Here is a 20,521-nt window from a genome sequence, read left to right as displayed (position 1 = left end):
CAGATAGCTGAAAGTGAAACAATATCCATCTCGGCTATTAAATTACATTTATACTGGAGGAAAATAGCCTGCAGAAGACTTGTAGGCTGAAGAAGAGACAACACTAGTCTAGTCACCTTTAGGCCATTTTCCTACAGACTTCTCAAATTTATTTAATTTTAAAAGACAGCTTACCACCATTTTTCTTGCTTTCTCTTTCTCTCTCTTTTTATTCTTGAAAGCTAACATTTAAATTAGTGGCTCTGCATTCCCCTTTTTAACAAGTTTTGGCTCTGAGAAATAATAAGGGAATTCAGTTTGGCAGTATCTGTGTAGTATGGTTGAGGGTCAGTGGAGTGATCTTAGCAGTCTGCAGTAATTGTATTGTAAAGTTTCCAAAAGGAGAATAATATTTGTTGAGTTTATTTTTATTTATAAGTTCAGAAATTATTCTGTACAGTGGCAAAAGTCTAAATGTTGTTTTCTCTTAGCATCTTGTTGTCAGGTGGAGGCAAACTGTTCTTTAAGAAATTCGCTCTTAAATTGTGTGTCAATACTCCTGGTTTCTCGAACGATATTCTTCCTGCGTTGGTGGTACGACGATACTCCACAAAATACAGAACCCCGCTGTTGGAGCAGAAAATACAAAGGCCCTTCCATTAGGAACGCTCTTTAAAACCTCTCTTCTTTTATATCAGAAAAGACATTTCTGATACTTGTTTTAGACCAGAAAATTTTCTGACTTTTTGTTTTACTGCTGAATGGCTGTGGATTTATTTCTCTTCCCCTCTGAGGTATTCCTTTAAATTGGTTCATATTTTATGTTTCGTGCAGGGCAAAAATACTGCAGTACCAAGCTGAACATATTCACAGCTTTCCTAAAAATATTTGTAAAGGCAGTCGTGCCTTTTCAAATTCCCATAAGTAGCAGACATCCCTCAAAATGACCTGAGTCACGCCGTTAGAGAAGGAAGGTAAGCCAGCAGACAGACTGCAGCTTAGGTCATAGAAGTTGCCATTTGGTCATTAGTGGACAAAAATAAAGGGCATAAGGAGTGGAGCAAGGAGGTGGAGCACGGCAGCCTGGGGACAAGCCTGGCTCTGGGGCTGCCCGCCACAGCCGGTGCTGGCCCATGAGACGTGTCACCCCCCGGGCTCTCTGGACATGGAAACCCCCGGGGTCCGACTCAACCCCCGCTAACATCCACCACAGGTCAGCCCTTCCCGTCCCACTCGGGGAGCGCAGAGTGGAGGCCCTCGGAGCCTGAGTGCCGCCGGTTCGCTGACCCAAGTCAAGTGAACCTTTGTCCCGTGTCCCCTCTCCAGGGACAAGAGGCGTTTATCTCCTCGGCAACGCCCCAGCCCGGTCCCGGAGCTGCTCCCCGGGGACGTGGGGCTCCCCACTCGCATCCACGCTGCCACTACCCGACCTCTTGCTCTTCCCCACGGCGGGGCAGAATCGCGCTCCCCACGCGGAATGCCGTGGGGGCTGGAGGGAGCCCTGAACCTGCTCAGCAGAAACCCCAGGGCAGCGGCAGGGTGTCCCCTGGGTGGCGATGCCACGGCGGGGAGGGAAGGGGCAGCTCACACCGCCTTCTGTAAGAAACTACTCGGGGGGCGGGGGTGGGAGGAGGGGTGTGTGTGCACAGGATGGCCGAGTCCTGGGCTTCATTAAATGACCTTTGGTAACTAGTTTATCTCGTCAGGTTGATTTTCAAAGCAAGGGCCTCTCAAGCCTGGCCCGGCTGGAATCAGCAGCCCCCTGGGCTGGAGGCAGAGTGGCAGGAAGCTCTTCTGCAGCTGCCTCCACTCCTGCTTTCCGTGAAAAAAAATCCTTTTCTCCCTGTTCGTAGGGAAAAGGCATACGTCTTCCACCGAAAACTCTAAGAGTTTTGTTAAAATCAGCATTTCACAGTTCCGTTTGTCGTCTCCAGAGAGACACTGGAAATCCCTCTAAGCCTGGTGTTCTCGCTAAGCGAGGCGTGCGCACCGGCGGAGGGAAAGCCGAAGTTTCCCTTTCAAGTGCTTTGTGGCAGCGCTTACTGTTTGATGCCCAATGAGGGAAAAAGCTCAGTTCCAGATGTTTTCCAGCTCTCCCAGAACAGAAACGGAGCTTCTGTAATACTTCTTCTGCCCGTTCTTCATTTCTTTTTAAAATTAATTTGTTTTGCACCACAAAAGTGAAACACTAGCCTCTGTGAATTGTAGCTCTGATTTTCTGCCTCCATACTTCCACTCAATTTTCGCGCCTGCCTCGAGTCCCCTTCCTGTTAGGCAGTGGGCATGTGATGAAACTGGAAGGTACTACAAGACACCTCTGCTCGACGGTACCTGAAGCTGGTGTGCAGCCATGAGTGTATGGAGAGGGACTTGCACTCTGCAGCAAACGTCCGGAAAGTATGATGGGATGTTCCCAAGGACATGACGTCATTGCATCTATTCGTGAAGCAGTTGGTATCCACACACTGATTCTGATTAAAGATTCTTTCTTTAAATGTGTCTCCATGTTAAAGGAGATCAGCAAGGATACCCTGAGGAGCAGAGACCGCATTTTAAACAATGGACTCTGAGTTTGTCCTTTTTTGTGACAATAAGCTTACCTTTCAAATGTATTATTTTATTTTATAGATCACTCAAGCCTATCCTAAGACAGGTGATAAATATAGACGTCTAAATAGGAACGCTTAACCGTGAAAACATGAAGATATAGTTCAGACATTATGAAATATTTAAAACATGTTTGAGACGCACAGACACAGTTTATCTACCTGAAACTACCCATTGAATAATACAGCTACTTAGCAAGCTCCTACCAAATTGTATAAAATTGGGCTCATTTGGTCACACAAGGGTGCCTTTTGCAATAAAGCCACTTCGTTGCTTTTCTTATCTTAAACATGTGGATATATGGCACATTCATCATGATCAGCTTGTCCCACTTACCTAGGTCTGTGACCCCTAAAACTGAGATGTTGCTATATTCAGGAAAATCACGCAGAACTTTCCCCTGCAGCTACTTAGTAAAAACAAAACGATTAGAAGTCTGTTTGTTCCTATGTTGTGACCCAAACTTGGTCGGCTAAGTTAAACGGACATTTTGTTTGGAGGCATAACAGAAACTTCCTCAGCCTAACTAGAAAGTCAGAAACTCAGGGGAACATGAACGGAGGAAGTGCTTTTGGAAGAAGAAAGGCGTGTTCTACTCTCATTACTTCGTTCTCGACTGTTCCATAAGACACGTAAGTAATGATGTGACACGAGAGCACAGAAATTTCCGGTTTGGAAAACGCACTGCACGCCCGTTTTCCCTCCTCTTCACTCTTACGGCTGTTCAAAACACTGCCGAGGAGTTTTTCGGCTAAACTACACCCTTCCCTTATTCGTACTCTGTCCTGAAACAAGCAGGCTTGATCTCACCTACAGCTGTGTATTTCACAAGGCATTTCCCACTGAGTTGTTGTTGTTTTTTTTTTTTCCACGGTCTTTCAAGGTAGAAAATTCACAAGTTCACAGTGACTCGATTGCACATCATCTTGCTTTTTGCATTATTTCCTACTTTCTAACATCGGGGAGGAGGCGGACGAGAACGAGCCATGAAGCTTTCACCTGCCCTGTGACTGAAAAGCAATTTAGGGGAAGGTACGGCTGACAACGCACGAAGGCACAGATAAAAAAAAAAAAAAAAAAAATCCCCTGTACAAACAAACCCTTAACAAAAGAAAAACCTCTTTCTCTTTTCTGCTACCTACAGGTAAAATAAAAGGTAATACGGAACGTTAATCTGATCACTTGAGCAAGGAATAACTCAAGATTTTTCAAAAAGATAAAGATACTCTGTGTGCAAGGAAAGGAGACCATGGCTGAGGTGTATGTAACTCGGAAGCACCGTAGATGGTTTCAGAGCTTTCTTCACTGGGTGGGAATTGTGTTTACGTTTTGAACTCCCGTGTTTGGGAGTTTAGGTCTTTTCTGGCCTTGGGCTACTTGTATTTGTAGCTCCAAACCTGAACAGCCATTCATTCTTCCAATCTGATTAGGATTGAACTATCCACTCTCCAGCGATTTTAGCAAGACAATCTTCCTATAGACTTTTTCTGCACTGGAGACATAGAGAAAACCCAACCAAACCAATCCTTCTGAAATCTGTGCCAGACAATTTCTGGGTAGGAAATAAACGTCTCCCTACTCGTCCTGCACCCCTTCCGCAACTTCACCCCGCTCCGTGGATGTATGGTGCCTTTGTTCACCACTAGTTCCTAGTTGCTATGGAGTTTTACGCCTTGGTAAACTATATGTCACCTCCTCCCGGTGAATGCTATTCTTTTCCTAAATGCACACTTCGCAGACTCCTGTCCTTCCCCCCCGTGTCGGTCGCACTTCCTCAGCCCACGCTGGTCTGCCCCGGGCTAAAGCCGCGTTTTCCCACTCGGATCTCAGCTCACCCTCTACCACTTGCCCAATTGTTTGACCACCGACAGATGCTCTCCTGCTTCTCCTCGGTTTCATTGTCCTTCATTTTACTTTTTTTTAAAGGTTTGTGAGGGATAGTCCCTCTATCTGAGAGCCGCAGCTAACCGTGGCACACGTCTTCTCCAAATCAATGAGAGGTGTCCGGGCTGAAAGCGTGGACAATGGGATTTTACCGAGCATGAAGCATATTACCCCCAAACCCGTCCTGACAGGCCGTGCTAAAGCATTTGAATGACTTTCTTGAAATGAAACGTTTCTGAAGGCTCCTCCCTGTAGAGAATTACACCATCCAGGAAAGATAGGCATGAAACTGCACGGGGGCACCCCAAGGCTTTGTAAATTGGGGGTGGGGTGGGATGTGTGTTCTTTGTCACAAAGCACCACTGCTTCCACCCCAAAGCCAGGGACCAGCGTGCTTTTAGCTTGGGGGTTGCCCCTCACTCAACACGAGCTCTGGACATGGTAAGGGATGGGGTTTTCAGTTTGGTACTTCCAGACTTTTTGACGGCACATAGCGCGGTGTAGTTCAGCTCAGTCCTCTCCTACTTCTAGCCTATCCTACAGAAGCATCTCCAGGTATGTCCTGGTTTCAGGCATAAAGACCGGTAAGGACTTCCAGGTTTCCTGCTAACACCTCTCACCATTTTGCTCATGCAACCACAGGAGTGGGCCCCACGCATCCCACCACTGTTACATCAAACATCCTCAAGGTCCTCCGAAATTTAATTTGTTCATCTTTGCTTTTGCGAAGTTTCCTCCAACAGTAGAATTGTTCACTGCATGTAAAAGTCAATGGACTTTTGGTTCAGTCTCTAACGAAAACCTCCCGTTACATCTGTACCAGGTCCTCCAGCTCCTCTGCCAGCTGTCCTGCTCCTCGGGGCCCCCTCCCCCCCATGTCCCAGCTTTTCCTGACATTATTCAGCAGAGGCACGGCGGGGCTGGAGCCAGCAGGCAGGCAGGCAGGGAAGCAGGCAGGCAAGGTCCTGCCCGCCCCGCACCCACAATCTGTTATCCCTCCTACCACCCGGGCAGCGGGAGACAGCTCCCACCAGTCCCCCACGCCCCTCGCTGCAGCTACTCCCTTCACACCAACCCTCCTCTCCGTGTCCGGCTCAGAGCTCTGCAAGACCGTGTCCTGCCACGTTTTCTGTTTTGTCTCCTCAGTCTCTCTTTTGGTCTGGTCTCTCCAGAAATGACTTTCCAGCCAAGCTTTGCTGACTGACTCCTCTCCGCCTCGGCCGTGTGAAAACACTTGCCCCAGACTTCAGTTTCCCCACGGAAAGCAGCACCCATCCCTAGCCTCAACACTAACCGAGTAAGAGTCGCTTAGCCTTGACCGGTACCCTCCGGTCGGTCCCAGCCTGACTCTGCCGAGCTGAGCAGAGTTCCGTGGCACTGGGCAGACGGAAAGGCAGCGGGGCGAGACGGCGCCGCGTTTCGCAGAGTGGGGCCAAGGGTGGCAGCAGCTGCCTGGGGCTTCACTCTGCACTTTTACAAGGGATGTCTCCGAACCGGAATAGGTCCGTCGGCTTCAGATCCCCTTCGGTTCGGACGATGTGCACAGAGGTGCTAGGTGCTGGTCGTGGGGTAGCGCCGAACCCCCCAGCAACCTCGCTTTTTGGGGAGCTGGGTTTTCTGGAAGAGGAGGAGCCACAATGCCATGAGGTGGAGGGACAGGTTGCTTCACCCTCCACCACCCCACCCCCAACCCCCCAAAAAAAGGAAGATAGCGTGTGTCTTCTCCCCGCCCTGCGCAGTGTCTGTGCGCGTGGGGTGTGCTCGGCACGGCGGAGCGGCGGCGCCAGTGCCCCGCGGGGCGCGGAACAGCAGCCGAGGCGCCCACCGCCACTGCCGGCCCCGCTCGCCGGCCCGTCGGGGGCCCCCCTCCCCCACTGCCACCCCCCCGCCCCCGGTAGCCGCGCAGCAGATGGCCCGCGGTCCGGGAGGGCGCCCGCCCGCCGGTGAACGCATGACTGGAGCCGGGCTTTGGTGTCGCCCAGCCCGGGAGGGTCCCGTGTGGAGTTTAAGAGCGGCCTTTCCCGGCTAACGGCAACGCGCTTGTTTTTCCCAGATTTCTCAGCCCGCCCCCGCCTCTCACGCCTGGAATTTTCCCTCCTTCCCTTCTCCCCCTACTCGTCCACGAGGGGCCCGAAGGCTGCGGTCGCCAGACGGGGCGCACCGCATCATTCTCCCCACCGCCACCCGCTGCAGCCTTCCGACCTCCCGCTGGGACCTCTCCTCTCACTCCCTCCCGACTGTGGCGTCTCCCTTCTCCCCTTAGCAGGGCCGGGCACTCCCCCATTAAACCCCCCTCCCTCAACGCGGGGGTCTGGTCACGCTGGCTGCCCGGCCGGCCGCTGGCTTGCAGCGGGAGCCGTCGGTTTTCCGCCGGGTGATTGTAAACGGGTTTGACTGGCCGTTGATCTCGGGGTCAGGACTCTCCTCGCTAAGCCCTCGCTCTCCAAACACCAACCCCCCTCCTCCTCCCCGCGGTCTCCCTCCCTTTCTCTCACCCCTCTCCCCTCCCTCCACCCCCGTTTTCTTCTTGCATCATTCATCTGCAGCCCCTCTGACGGCATTTCGCTTCCTGGGGCTGCAGCTCGAGAATACCCACTCGCACCCCACGGACGACATCCCCCAGGCCCGCTGCTCCGGGGGGATTGGCTTAGCTAGAAGGGCCTTTCCCTCAAGATCAGCCCCCTGCACACCGCCACGGACACACAGACACACGGGCACGCCGACGCTGTCCGCCCCCACGGGACTGCCCCTTCCCGGCGCTCCCCACGTGTTGCTGAGTGTAGGAGGGAAGGGGAGAGCTGGAGATTACTGGGGGGAGCTGGCAGAAAGTGTGCGGGAAGAGGGAGGGAGGGGCAGAAAAGGGCTCGGGCGCGTCTGTGAGTGCCTGGGAAAGGCGGGGATATCGTGGGGCGTGGGAGAGCGTCGGCGCCAAGGCCCGGGAGACCATCCCATCCAGCTAACCCATCAAACCCACAGGCACCTGCCAGCTCACGTCTTTGAGCTCCGTTTTACCTTACAACAACGCTTAGATCAGCCGTTTGGTTTGGGTTTCGGCGGGGCAGCGTGTATGTGTGATGCTATGGAGCATTTTTTCTTTTATATAATATTGTTTTTTCCTTCCGTGGCAGTTTACACATGATAATAAAACGCTGTATCCGCGTCAGACGTTCAGGTGACCCGGCCTGATGTCGCCTGCATGTGGCGCAGCTGGGAGGGAGGGTCCTCCCCACCCCGCCCTGCCAAGGAGCATTTTGCCGAGCTCCTCGTCCCGCTGTGGCCCTACGGGAGCGTTTGGTCTGATTTCTGGAGACGTCCCTCTTTATATCATCATGGGCAATTTCGTGTGCCCTCCTCCCCCCGCCCGGTTGCTCCCAGAGGCTCGGAGCCGTCGCACCGACGCTCCCCCGGGGCTTGTTGCGGTGTGACTCCGGCTGAGGGCGCGGGGGAGTGGAACTGGAGGGAACGGCTTTTCCCCGGGGCCCAACGCCACTCCTACGAGCTCAGTGAGCCACGCACGGTGGAGGGGAAGGGGGGCGGGGGGGGAAATGTTTTTAAAAAAGGGAGAACCGTTGGGAAAAGGCCGTGGAGTTCAGGCCAAGTTTGTGTTTTGGCTCGAAGTTTGGAGCGGATCAAACCTGTTATCTCTCTGTACCTCCTGTCCTTCTGGCTCCTCTGTCGCCGTCCCCCTCCCGGGGCTTCCCGGCGGAGCGATGACCGTGGGGGTGGGGTCTGGCCCACGGGGGGCCCTGACCCCAAGCTCCCCACGCTACGCGCAGCCTAACTCCGCAGAGAAAGCACCTTCCCCTCTCCCCTTCGCCTTACTCCCTGGATTTTCCTTCCTTTTACTGAAAACGAGATGACTTTTTGCTTTAATTCTTCCACATACGTGATTTTAATAGCTCTGTCAATCATGCTATAGGAGGAACATTTCATACAATTTTAGATGTAATGTACTTAAACCATAAATCGCTTAAACCTATTCTTAGTTTTGCATATTCAATTATTCTCTTATATATAACTTGTACAGCAAAAAGGCCGAAGATATAATTATGTTACTGTACCTAACCCCGACTCATCTGACTGGGAAAGTTGTTTTGTCTAAATACCCAAACGTGAAGTTTAACTCAAATTAAACTGAACTCCCAAACCAACCAATAAACCACGAACAGCAAAAAATTCTACCCAGATGGTGTCTCAGGGTGGTGGGATGCGTGGATGTTTTTGGTATTTCGTGGAGATGGATTTTTTTTTGGGGGGGGGTCGGTTGGTTTTGGTTTGGTGGGGTTCTTTTTTTTGTTTGTTTGTTTTATTGGGGGGGAGGGTGGACATTTGCAGAGCGAACTGCATTTCTTTGAAAGGCGGGCCGAGGATTTTCGAAGCTTATTTGAATATAGCCGAGATCGGGTCTCTTTAATCCCCTTGTGTTGAAAGTGCAGGTATTCCTATTATTCTAGGCATACCGCCATTGAGCCGCTAAATTGTGAGGGTAGGAGGGAAAACTCGTTAAAAAGAGCTCATTTAGAGAGCTGTAATAGTTTTTAGTTTTCTTTATTTTTTTCTTCTTTTTTTTTTTTCTTTTTTTTTAAGCGCTCCCCCATAGTATGTCTGTTATTTGGACGCAAATGAACAGATGTTTATTTGCTTTTCTCCCTTGACCGCTCCAATCCTCCTGTTCCATCAGTCGTGTTCAGCGATACAGGATCGCCTCGCTGGGATTTTTCTATTCTGCATTGTCAGTAAATGTGATTTTCAATAGCTATGACCCTTAAAGAAAAAGGCACATAACAAGGTTGCATCGGATGTATATGTGTATGCATGTGCACACGTACACACACACACACACTTCTCTTTGGTCATGATGCTACCTCTAGTGTGTACAGATATTTACTAGTACATATGCACATGAAGGACAACGCGTTTCAAGAAACAATTCAACAGGTACGCAGCTTAATCTGCATATCTAAAGGTACGGCTATTAATATTTTAAATTTCATATAGGACTGTGGCTGGACCACAGGAGGTTTCTCACAGGTTCCTGCTTTTTGTGCGCTCTGTTTGGCCGCTGAGCATTTCCAAAAGTCGCCTGCTGACTGTCTGAACACGCACACTTTAATAAAGGCTCAAATAGTTAAAAACCAGAAAAAAGATGTGGGGGATATTTTGGGTTGAAATTATTAGACAGCTTCCATGAAAATTTTGCATTCAGTATGAATGATTTATACAAAATTATCGGCATAAGTCTGAGTAGTTCTCTAAGTCAATTGACATGTCAGCATTATAGAAGAAGTGCAATCTCTAACAGGGACCGAACCCCCTCCTCATTAGCTAACTAAAACTTCCCCAATCCTGGATGGATGCAGTACTAATTCGCCAGCGCTAAAAGGTGAACAGTCCTACAGCCTGCTGCGATCGACATCGAAGTCCTGGAAGTTAATTCTTTTTCCTTTTGTTTAAGCAGCTAGGACTATTTTAAAAATTCATTTGCTACAGTAGTTTACAGCAAACTTTTAATTCTAACATATAGAAAAGTATCTCTCAAGAGCTAGAAAAAAATTTAAATTAAATTTCAAAGCCTCGAACAACATTCTGCAAAAAAGTGACACGCATCGTTTTGCTCGACAGCTTTCGCCCCAGTCGCTGAAAATTGGGGGGCGGGGGGGAGAGAGGGGGAGGGGAAGGGAGAGAAACCTGTGACCCCGCCGCTCCCCGGAATGCTCCGGAGGGACGGCACTGCTTCTCGGGCTTGAGGTTTAGAGGTCGCTTTTCTTTTCGGGACGCGCAAAACGAAGCGCTTTCTCTTTTCATGGTGTTAATTAGAGGGGAAGTGCCGCGCTGAACGGTGTCTTCTCGTTTCCCGGGGAGGTGGGTGTCCCCCGGGCCGCCGGGAACTCCCGCCCGAGTGGGGGCCCGAGGCAAGCAGGGCGGGCAGCGCCCGGTCATCCCCCAGGGGAAAAGTTAATGCCCGGACCATCAGCCCACCATCAAATCCAAAAAATGAATGCTCACGGCTAGAAGAGTAACGCAGTAAACCGCCTTCCCTTGCAGTGGGGAACGCAAATTAAAATAAATCTACCTTCATCCCTCCTGATTTACACAGGTTAGGGAGCATCGACTTTTACTGCAGATTGTACTTCGTCCTGTTTGCCGCTGCTGTTTAAAACTTCCTCCCCAAAATTTAGGTTTACCTGCTGTGTTTTCAGGCTTACCATGGTAAACACTACTATGTTCTCTAGTTTTTTTGTTTTGTTCTTTTTTTTTTTTTTAGCGGGTGACTTTTTCCACTTTGAAATTTATTTAACTAAAAAAATAGAAAGAAATAAAAAGGAACGCATCCTTAGGATTTCTGTTTAGCAGAAAGGCTTTTTAGTAAACTATATATACAATCTGAATTCCTTTGTAACGCCTAAATAAAAATTATTTCACAATGCATTTACAAGAAATGATACAAAAAGAAAACAAAAACAAAGAGAAAACAAACAAACAAAAAAATCCAGATACAATAAAGTTTTACAAACCCCAGGAAAAAAATTGGAGCTTCCAAACAAAAAAAAAAAATTATAAATAAACAAGTAACGAACCCCCCCCAGCCCCAACCCAACAAACCCGCAAGAATATCTACAAAAAACTTTTAAGTGTTCTTTTGGATTTGCCTTAGTACATGAGTAATAAATGAGAACTCTTTCCTCATCAACTTCGAGTTAATTAGTCAATAAAAAGCCTTCGCAAGAAGCGATCCGTGACTGAAATCGTAGCGGTTCCGCGCGGTCTAAAAGTTGGCATCACCTACAACTTTGTGTGTTTATTATTGGTATTTTTTCTTTTCGCCGCCGTTTCCCCCCTTTCTCTTTCTTTCTCCTCTTTTGCAAATAAACGCTCTATGTCTCTTGGGTGAATGATAAATACTGTACAAAAAGTCTCGATAAAACACAGAAGTTCAATCTAAAACCAGTTTCATAAACTAGTCCTTTAAAAAAAAAAGGTAAGTAAAGCAACCGTTACCTTTTTTCTCTCTCGTTATTATTATTATTATTTATTATTATTATTACAAGAACATCAAAACATTTCTGTACAAAAAAGGAAGGAAGAAAGAAAAAAAAAAAAAGAGAGGCGGGGGAGGGCGGGAGGGAAGGGGCGCGAGAGGCAAAAATAAGAGGGGGAACCTGGGAACGGGGCAGGAGCGGCGCGGGGCCGGGGCGCGGGCAGGCGGCCGGGGCTGAGCGTGCGGTGGCAGCGGCGGGGCGCGCAGTCCTGCGGGACGGCCCGGGGCCGGGGCCGGTGGCCGAGCCGGTGCCCGCGCCCGTGCCCGCCTCCGGCGCTCCGGTGCCGGCGGGGGCTCAGATATGCGTCAAGGGGACGGTGCCGTTCACCCCCGTGCTGGCGCTCTGGTAGTGCTGGGGCAGGGAGTGGAGCCGGCTCTGGGCGGCAGCGGCCGCCGGATCCCCGCCTTCCCCGGCCGGTAAGTACATGCTGATCATCTCCCGCAGGTCCCCGGGGCACGGGGCCCGCGAGTGCGAGGTGACGGGCGGGCTCACGCTGGGCTCCGACTTCACCAGCGAGCCCAGGGCGCCCAGCGCACCCGAGGAGGCGGCCGCCGCCGCTGCCGCTGCCGCCGCCGCCGCCGCCGAGTTCTGGTGGGGCTGGGAGCCGTAGGGCAGGGCGCCGTAGCCCGAGGGCGAGGCGCTCATGTAGCCCTGCGAGTTGGAGATGGGGCTGTACTGCAGGGCGCCCATGTCGTAGCGGTGCATGGGCTGCGGGTTGTGCGGGTGGTGCGGGTGATGAGGGTGCGGGTGGTGCGGGTGCCCCCCGCTGCCCGGGTGCTGGCTGTAGGCGAGCTGCGCCTCCTGCATCATCGCCGCCGCCGCCGCCGCCGCCGCCACCGAGCCCGGGTAGGCGCCGTTGGCCCAGCCGTTCATGTGCGCGTAGCCGCCGCTGGCCGTGCCGCCGGGGCTCTCCAGCCGCTGCCCGACGCCGCCCGGGCTCACGCCGACGCCCATGCCCACGCCGACGCCGGCCGGGCCTCCCCCGGCCGACCCGGCGCTCAGCAGCCCCCCGGCCAGCGAGTACTTGTCCTTCTTGAGCAGGGTCTTGGTCTTCCGCCGCGGCCGGTATTTATAATCCGGGTGCTCCTTCATGTGCAGCGCCCGCAGCCGCTTCGCCTCGTCGATGAACGGTCTCTTCTCGGCCTCCGACATGACTTTCCACTCGGCCCCCAGGCGCTTGCTGATCTCCGAGTTGTGCATTTTGGGGTTCTCCTGGGCCATCTTCCGCCGCTGGCCCCGCGACCACACCATGAAGGCGTTCATGGGTCTCTTGACCCGGTCCTGGTTCGCTTTGTTTCCCCCGCCGCCGCCGCCGCCGCCTCCGCCGCCTCCCGCTCCGGTCTGCCCCGAGAGGTTCGTGGGGGCCTGGGCTCCGCCGGGGGAGTGCAAGTCCGTCTCCATCATCATGCTGTACATTCAAATAGCTTTTTTATTTTCCACCGGCGCCAGACGTGAAAAATGAATCAAACATAGAGGAGCCCGGGAGGACGGGGAGCGAGCGAGGCAAAACCCGTTTGTATCTAGGTAGCGACCGCCGTGCGAAAAAAAAAAAAAAAAAAAAAAAAAAAAAGGAGGAGGAGAAGAAACCGCGAGGAGAGCGTTCGGCGACCCCGCCGGCGAAAAACTTTCTCCCTTTCGCAAATCACTTTCGGGGCTCGGCGGCGACGGGGGTTCGAGCTGCTCAAACAGGTGCACGGCAAACTTGCTGCTTCACTTGGCGCGGCGGGAGGAGTGTGCGGAGCCGTCGGCGGTGTCCTCCGCTCGCCGGCGCTCCCCGGCAGACGCGCGCACACCCCTCCGCTCCCGCTCTTATCCTTAACGGAGCTATTTTTTTTTTGTTCTTTGCTGCTAACTTGGAGAGAGAGAGGGAGGGAGGGGAGGGAGCGTGTGTGACTTGCATCCGCTGATCGCAGGTGAACGGAGCAGAAGAGAGGAGAACCCACCGCCACGCGAAAAGGAGGCGGAAAAAAAAAAAAAGTATTTCAACGTTAACTGAAAAAAAAAAAAAAAGGCAGGAGGAGGATCGGGGGAGGGAGGGGGTGGGGGAAGGAGCCCAACCAAAACACGCACGGAGCCCGGCGGCCGGGGCGCGGCGACACAGTAATTTGCTGTCGGTGGTCTCCCTCCCGCGGCCCGGGCGGGCCGGGCTGAGCCGGGACGGGCCGGGCCGGGCCGGCAGAGGAGGAGGAGCCGCCGGGCGCGCGGGCGAGCGGCGCCGCAGCCATACGGCGCGCGCCGAGCCCGCCTTAAATCGCCTGGCGGCGGCCAATGGGGGAGCGCCGGCGGGCGCGCATTTGCATATGGCGCGCGCCGAGCGGTGACGTGCGCCGGGACGCGCCGCGCTCGGGGGGCGGGCGGAGGGGTCGCGTCCAGCCCGACGGAGCCCCCGAGGCGGGGACACTCCCGCAGCCCCCGGCCACCCCTCCGTCCCCCCCTCCGTCCGCCTCTCCATCCCCGCCGGGCATCGCCGCAGGGAGCCCTGGGGCCGCGGGCCGCCCCGTCCCCGCCGGGCGCGCCCCTCACTTCGAGGACCGTCTAGCAGTATTTAGGGGCGCCGAGGCGCCCCAGGCTGTCCGCCCCGCTACCGCAGCCGTGCGAGCGGCACGGAAACGCGCCTTTGCCGCGGGACTTCGTTCGGAGACTTTCCGGAGCCCCCTCAGACGTGTCTCCCAGGTGTTAAAACTGCTCCCAGGCCCAGGCATGAGGCGGAGGCTGGACGCAGTCGTTATTCACTTAGTCCTAGGGGAGTTAAAAGCACCTGCGACTAAAGAAGGTACACGGAAACATGTTATCTTTGTATATAGTAAGTACAGGTGTATGATTTTTTTTTTCCCTTGAAAATATTAAAAGACTACCTTTGTGCCCTGGCTGTCTTGTGAGATTATAGTTATTTTATAGGGGGAGAAAATGGTCCGCACGGAAATTCATGCTACAGTCTTTAATTGCAGCCATAGGAATGGCAAGTCCATCGCACAAATGCCCACGCATGTATAAACGGCCGCCCCCATCATCTTTCACCAGGTGGAGAAAGGGACACACAGCATGCCTGCTCTTTTCATGGTCCGTGTTAATTTTCCTGACCCTAGTGGCCATGCAAGGCTGGAATCACGCTGCAACTCCCCCAATTACTGTTATTACCACCAGAAGATTTCTGCAGGAGGAATATGCATCATGCGTAAAGCACCAGCCTTGGGCACTGGGCTAGGATTAGACCTTTTTTTTTTTCTCATTTCCAGTGACTCGTCATGAAATAGTGATCTCATCATGATAATCTGGGTTTGCTGGGGAAAGGAAAGTGCCTCTCTATTACTGATGGCCAAAGGCTCAGCCTGCTTCCAGGCCTTTTGAGCTCAGCCTGAGTGATGCATTTGGGAGGATCCTGTTCTCTTCCAGCCAGCCCTAAGGGAGCGAAGAGGGCAGGGAAGATGGTGCAGGAATAGATGCATGCTTCTCCAGCAGAGAGTTTCCCAAGCTGCCATGTCTGCCATGGCAAAACAAGGGAGGCTGTTATGATTGCTAAATTACACATTTAAAAAACAATTGGTTGGGATAAGAGAGGAAGGAGAGGGGAGAGGAGGGAGGAGAGAGAGAGAAGGTTACTGCAAAAAGGCGCGTTTCCACTTGGATGGCCAAATGAAGGTATGAGGAGTAAAAACTGCGAGATGAGTGTCATGGCTCACACATTATCTACCCAAGGCCCTAGTGAGTCCTATGTATTCTGCCAGCCGGTGGACCCCATGGGAACATACCTTTATCATGGGAATTGGGGGTACACACTCGCTTCCCTCCCCCTCACATACAAGGAAACTTGCCCGAAGCTGAACTTCCCCGATGCAGAGGCAGCTGCTAATCCTCACCACCGCGGGGTCTGCCCCCTCCTGGACTTTTCCTGGAGTGGGGTTTACCCCTCTTTCTCCCGGCTCCTGGCAAGTAAACACAGAATGCCCCTTCCCCGCCCTAGAAGAAACCAAAGTACCACGAGCACGTTAGCGGGGAGAAACGCGGGCAGAGAACAGGGAGCGAGGATGTGCTGCTGCCGTGAGTCCCTCTTGCCTTTGGCCCAGGCGCACTCCGCTCACCGTCGGCCAGAGAGGTCAATCGACTGAACGAGGGGGAGGAAAGTGTAAAAACCAGTTCGGGGAGGCAGACAGGGGTTTTTCTTCCGTGGTACAGGCAGTGCAGATCCCGAGTCGCGGGACAAGGAACGAGGTCAAGCACTTTTGCTAGTGTCGTTTGACGGGAAAAAAGTCAAGACAGGTCTGCGGGCCTGAGGTGGTGCAGGTGGGGACTGCGCCCGAAGATGAGACGTCCTTGGACTTTCCCCTGCAGAAAGTGGGGTTGCAAAGAACCGCGAGTGGGCTGGTGGAGGAAATAGGTGGAGACGGCCGCGGGTGTGGTGTGTGCTGTATGAACGCTGCAGAGGGTAGGCGGAGAGGAGGTCCCGCACTGGGAGCAGGACCGGGGAGGGCTAAATGTCCGGCCAGGACCCCGGTCGCCCCCCGCGCCCTCGGAGGGGACAGGTACCGGCGTGGGCTTCTCGCAGGCCGGTGGCAATGACAAGTGCCTTTCCCGGCCACGGCTCTCCCCCACCTCGGCGCAGCGAGGGGGGACGCGGCTAAGCGAGCGGTGCCTCTCCCCGCGCCCAGCTGCTCCTGGAGGGCCTCCCCCTCGGGGCAGGGGTCGCCCGCCGCAGGTCAGGCCGACGCCGTGCCCTCTGTGCCGTCTGTGCCCCCGAGGACGAGGAGGGGGCATCGGGGCGGCGAGGCCGAGCCGGGCGCCCCGGAGCAGGCGGCGATCGCCGTCTGCTGGCTGCCGCCGTGCCTCCCTCGCCCCGGGTCGGGGCCGGCGAGCGCCAGCCCGCGCCGGGGCGATGCCGTGGGGAGATGCTCGTGAGAGATGCTGCCTGACCCCTCGCCAGCCCTGTCTGAAACCTGGGGCGGGGAAGGAGTGGCATCGCTTGCAGTTCCTCTGGTACTTCACTCCAAAACCCGCTGACCAGCACGAAATGCAACGCACTCCCTCGCTCCCGGGCTGTCTTTACCTGGGCCAAAGCGACCAAACCGGGAGGGAGCAGAAAGGGCAGGCAAAGAAAAGGGCAAGAATTTTCCTGCCTCTGTGTTTTGGCGACTCGGGGTTCACAGCTTTCAACACGACCTGCTTGCTACCCAGTAGAGATGGGATGGTGGAAAAAGGGCGCCTGAATAAAGTCTCTCTTTTCCAGTGTTAACAACTGTTCTGTGCCATCCTACAGCCCCAGTCCCAAATCAGCTACGGGCTCTCTCTGTGTTTTGTTGTCTTTTCTCAGCTTGCTGGGTAAAAGCGTATGGAGAATCTCTGGAGCTTTCGAGTAGGGGCTCACCCTGTGAACGGTACTCACACATATAATTCAAATTTCACAGCTGACCTGCTCTGAAAACCTCAATCAGCTTCTAATTGAAGGGAAAACAAAATATTGCTTCCCTACAGCAGAGCTAACGATTTAATCATTATATCAGACATTATAGCTTTTAATTAGGCTAATGCTGATACTGTATGGAAAGAGATAATTCAACACAGTTCTTGATGAATTCTGTAATTGGGTTAACGGAGGAGCAGTTGGGGGAAGAGACGTCAATATTCAAGCTGCGTCTATAGCCACCAGGTTTATGAATGAAAGGGAAGGGGGGAAAAAGAAAAGGGGGGGGAGGAAAAGGCTAAAATTCCCTGACGAGAAATGTCTCCCCCCTTCGCCCAGGAGAGCCGTGCCAACCAGCTGGAAGCGTGACGAGGGTACGGGCTGTCCTGCCGCAGCCTCGGCGCGCCCCGCTCCCGGCCGCCGCTCCCAGACAGCCCGGACTGCTGCGACACCCGCGCGACCCGAGCGGTGGCCCCGCTGCGGCTCCCCGGAGCGGCTCGGGCCGGGGTCAGGGCTCACAGGCCGCTTTCCCTCTTTTTCCATCCCAACCAGTGGCTCGCCCACCGCCACGCCGGGAGCACGCGGAGAGGGGGCGAGCAGGGCCACTAGCACTGAGACTGTCCTGCGGGGGTGCCCCTGGGCAAAGTCGGGAGGCACGGCGGGGGAACGCCGAGGGTGGTACGGGACAGGGTCGAAAGGTTTCCGAAGTCCTAATGAGAGCAGGCAGGTGCCCTGCACACCCGAGCCGGCCACGCTCGGCTGCCAGGAGCCTCCCGCCCTGCGGGGCGCGGGTGCTGGGCAGGGGGCGCGACACGGAGCACAGGGGTGTGCTCAGGGCCAGCCTGCTCCGGGCAAAATCAAAGTGGCCGGAGGGCAGGCTGCTGTAGGTACTTCCATTTATATATGTATTTATTGTGTCACATAAAAGGGAGGCTGGAGCTATTTTTCTAAAGGAATTCTGCATCACCACTCTCTCCACAGTGTCGATAAATTGCCCCTTTCCGAAGAGTTTGTGTATCCCAGCCTTTCTGTTTTCTCTCCATCCTTTCTAGTTTTTACTGGCTTTGGAAATGAGCTTTATATTTTCGTTGCGCCTAAAAGAAGCAGTATCGATCTCCCCGCACGTCTGATCTCCGCAGCAGCCGCTGGCAGCCCCAAGCCCACAGCGGGTCCCGGCGGGTGGGTGTGCCGGGGGGTGTCCCCTCGCAACCCAGCTCCCGGGACAGGCATTGCCAAGGGAAAGGCGAGGCACACCTCGGTGGGACGGCGGGACGCGCCTAAGCAGAGATTTGCTTCCCCCCTCCTCTTCCCGGCAGGACATTCTGCGTGCCCCCTTGCCTTGGAATGGCCCCGATCCTTCGCCCGGTGGGACTTCCGAATCGGTAGAAAAAAACAGAATCTTGTCTTTACGAAGTTTTGCCGGCAGGAGCATTTTCTAAAATGTTTGTTTATGCTACGCAGCAGCTCGACTTCCAGCGCAGTATTGTTCCGAAAGAGGAATATCCTGTATTGTGATCCCTCCTTGTCTAATTTTGTTAGTAATTACACTAAAATTGAACAGGTCATTGATAACATTCCAATGACACAACTCCCTGTAATTAACAGGCTGAATACATTACACAAAAGTTGTAATTTTCAAGTCTATTCAGATTTTTAAGTTTTGAAAAATTATTATTACTAAGGCACACGCCGGGAATATGTGCTGATCAGATGGCACAGCATCTCACGGGAGACGAGGGTTAGCACTGTCCTATTTTTTACTGTTTGGGTTTTCTACCTAGAAGGATAGCCAGACCATTTACTTTTTTACAGTCGAGTTATGGAGTGTCCCTTTAGGCAAAACAAACAAACAAACAAACAAGCAAAACCACAAACCCACACCAAGAAGCAAAAAAAAAAACCCACCAAGAAAAAATGCAATTTTCTACCCAGCAATTTACTTTCCCCCAAAAGGAAAATATTTTAAAACTTTAATTTTGTAACTGTAAACTTCTAAAGGAAAAGGAAGTGCTACGGGGATGGAGAGTCTATCGGACTAGAACGACATGGGGAGTTATTACGGAGTTAATCTTTAAAATTGTGCTGCTGAAATGTCAGTCACAGAAAAAGAGCTTCACAAGCCCAAATGCGGCTTCCCATTTCCAGCAGGGCAACCCGGGTGGTTATGTCTGTGGCGCGTCGCTCAGAACACTATAAAGGTAATATTTCTGGTTTGCATCCTTGTCAGTTACCCCCAAATTGCAAAGGTATCATTCTAGGCAAGTCAGAATGAATTTGTGTAAAAAAGTAACGAGGAAAGAAAAAAATAATAGAGAAGCTTCTTTCTTGCAGGCCATCCTGTTATTGCAAATTAGGTTAGCTACACAGGCTTCAATATAAACATGACATGAGGTTCACAGGAGAGCGAAAGTATCATCCACTCCAATCTCTCCTTTCATCGAAACATCCCACACAAATTACATCTTCTCATTTAATGCACTTTTCAATGAGATTAAAACATCACTTTGACACGGTTTCAAACCTTTTTGGTCTCGCACTCAGTGCTTACTTCAGAAAACAGCAAACAAGGGCAAAACTAGAAACATCTAAATAATCTCAGACCGCCGGTCTGGAAATTAAAGCTACCCAGAGGAAATACATGATCCTCTTGCTCCATCCAGTGCAGCATTCTGGCCATGGGAAGGCGGATAGCGAACCCCAGTGAAGGGAAGAGAAGAATCCTGGTTTTTTCCCACCAACGGGAAATCCCGGTTACTTGGTCCGTGTCGGGATCCCGTGTTTATTTGCCTTTTGAAAAAGGGGTGTTCGTCCTCTGTTTTTCAGCAGATCACTGACTGATACCTCACATTCTGCTTAAACGGATTCCCTGGCAGTCACCCTAAGGCGGGATAGTAAAAACGCTACTGACACCTCTAGCAAATACATAATTTATAGCGAAGACTGGCAAACCTGAAAAGGTGCTGGGGCGGGGGGTGGGGAGGGGGTGAGACAGGTTGTTCATAGACAGTCCTGTTTTAGGAATAGCAGCCCTTGCAAATAGCTAGGGCTACAGTTCAGCTGCTCCCACAGCCTGACCCGGCCCGCAGCCGGTGCAGGGCGGCTGCCCCCGCCCCCGGCTGGACCCCTCCTCCCCGGGCGGGAAGTGCAGACCTCACGGGAGATGCCTTTTTCGAAGTGGATGTGTCAATTTTTGCCACAAGGTCTGGGCACCCGGGCGGCCCACAGCGGGCAGGGGATGTCGTCAGCCCCCTGGGCCCGCAGCGGCCGCCCTGCCCCTCCTCGGAGCCGGGAGAGGAGCGGCGGGCGAGGACGGGGCGCGCTGAGACGCTGGGGCAGCCTGGCTTAGTGGGAAGAAATGCTAGTTCCGCATCTTACTGCCTGCTCGATACTGTGCGTTTGGGGACAATTTGCAACCACTCTTCCTACCCCCATCCATCCATCCATCCATCCATCCAAACCCCCACCCCCCTTAACAAAGAGGCTTTCAAAACATAACCTTTTATGGCAGCCTGCGGGAATCAATGCGATAAAACGGGGTTTTAATGGGTTAATTGACTGGAGCCGCTATCATGTTTAAACACCTGTTTCTGAAAAGAGATTCAGCCAAAACGCGTCC

The 20,521-nt window shown here is 53.0% G+C and overlaps 1 protein-coding gene across 1 annotated transcript; it reads right to left on the bottom strand.

The window, feature by feature from the left end:
• Positions 1 to 8,374: 8,374 nt before the first annotated feature.
• SOX1 (SRY-box transcription factor 1) lies at positions 8,375 to 13,721 on the bottom strand. Its single transcript, XM_085053077.1, has 2 exons — positions 13,581 to 13,721; positions 8,375 to 13,413 (listed from the first exon to the last, which is right to left on the bottom strand). The coding sequence occupies exon 2, from the start codon at positions 12,924 to 12,926 to the stop codon at positions 11,805 to 11,807; it is 1,122 nt and encodes a 373-aa protein (XP_084909203.1). The 5' UTR covers positions 12,927 to 13,413; positions 13,581 to 13,721; the 3' UTR covers positions 8,375 to 11,804.
• Between the last annotated feature and the right edge of the window lie 6,800 nt (positions 13,722 to 20,521).

The sequence above is a fragment of the Lichenostomus cassidix genome, chromosome 1, assembly GCF_008360975.1.
Source record: "Lichenostomus cassidix isolate B80296 chromosome 1, HeHo_3.0, whole genome shotgun sequence".
Lineage (NCBI taxonomy): Eukaryota > Metazoa > Chordata > Aves > Passeriformes > Meliphagidae > Lichenostomus > Lichenostomus cassidix.
Note: the sequence above shows the minus strand (reverse complement) of the source record. Positions and strands in the feature narration are given on the sequence as shown.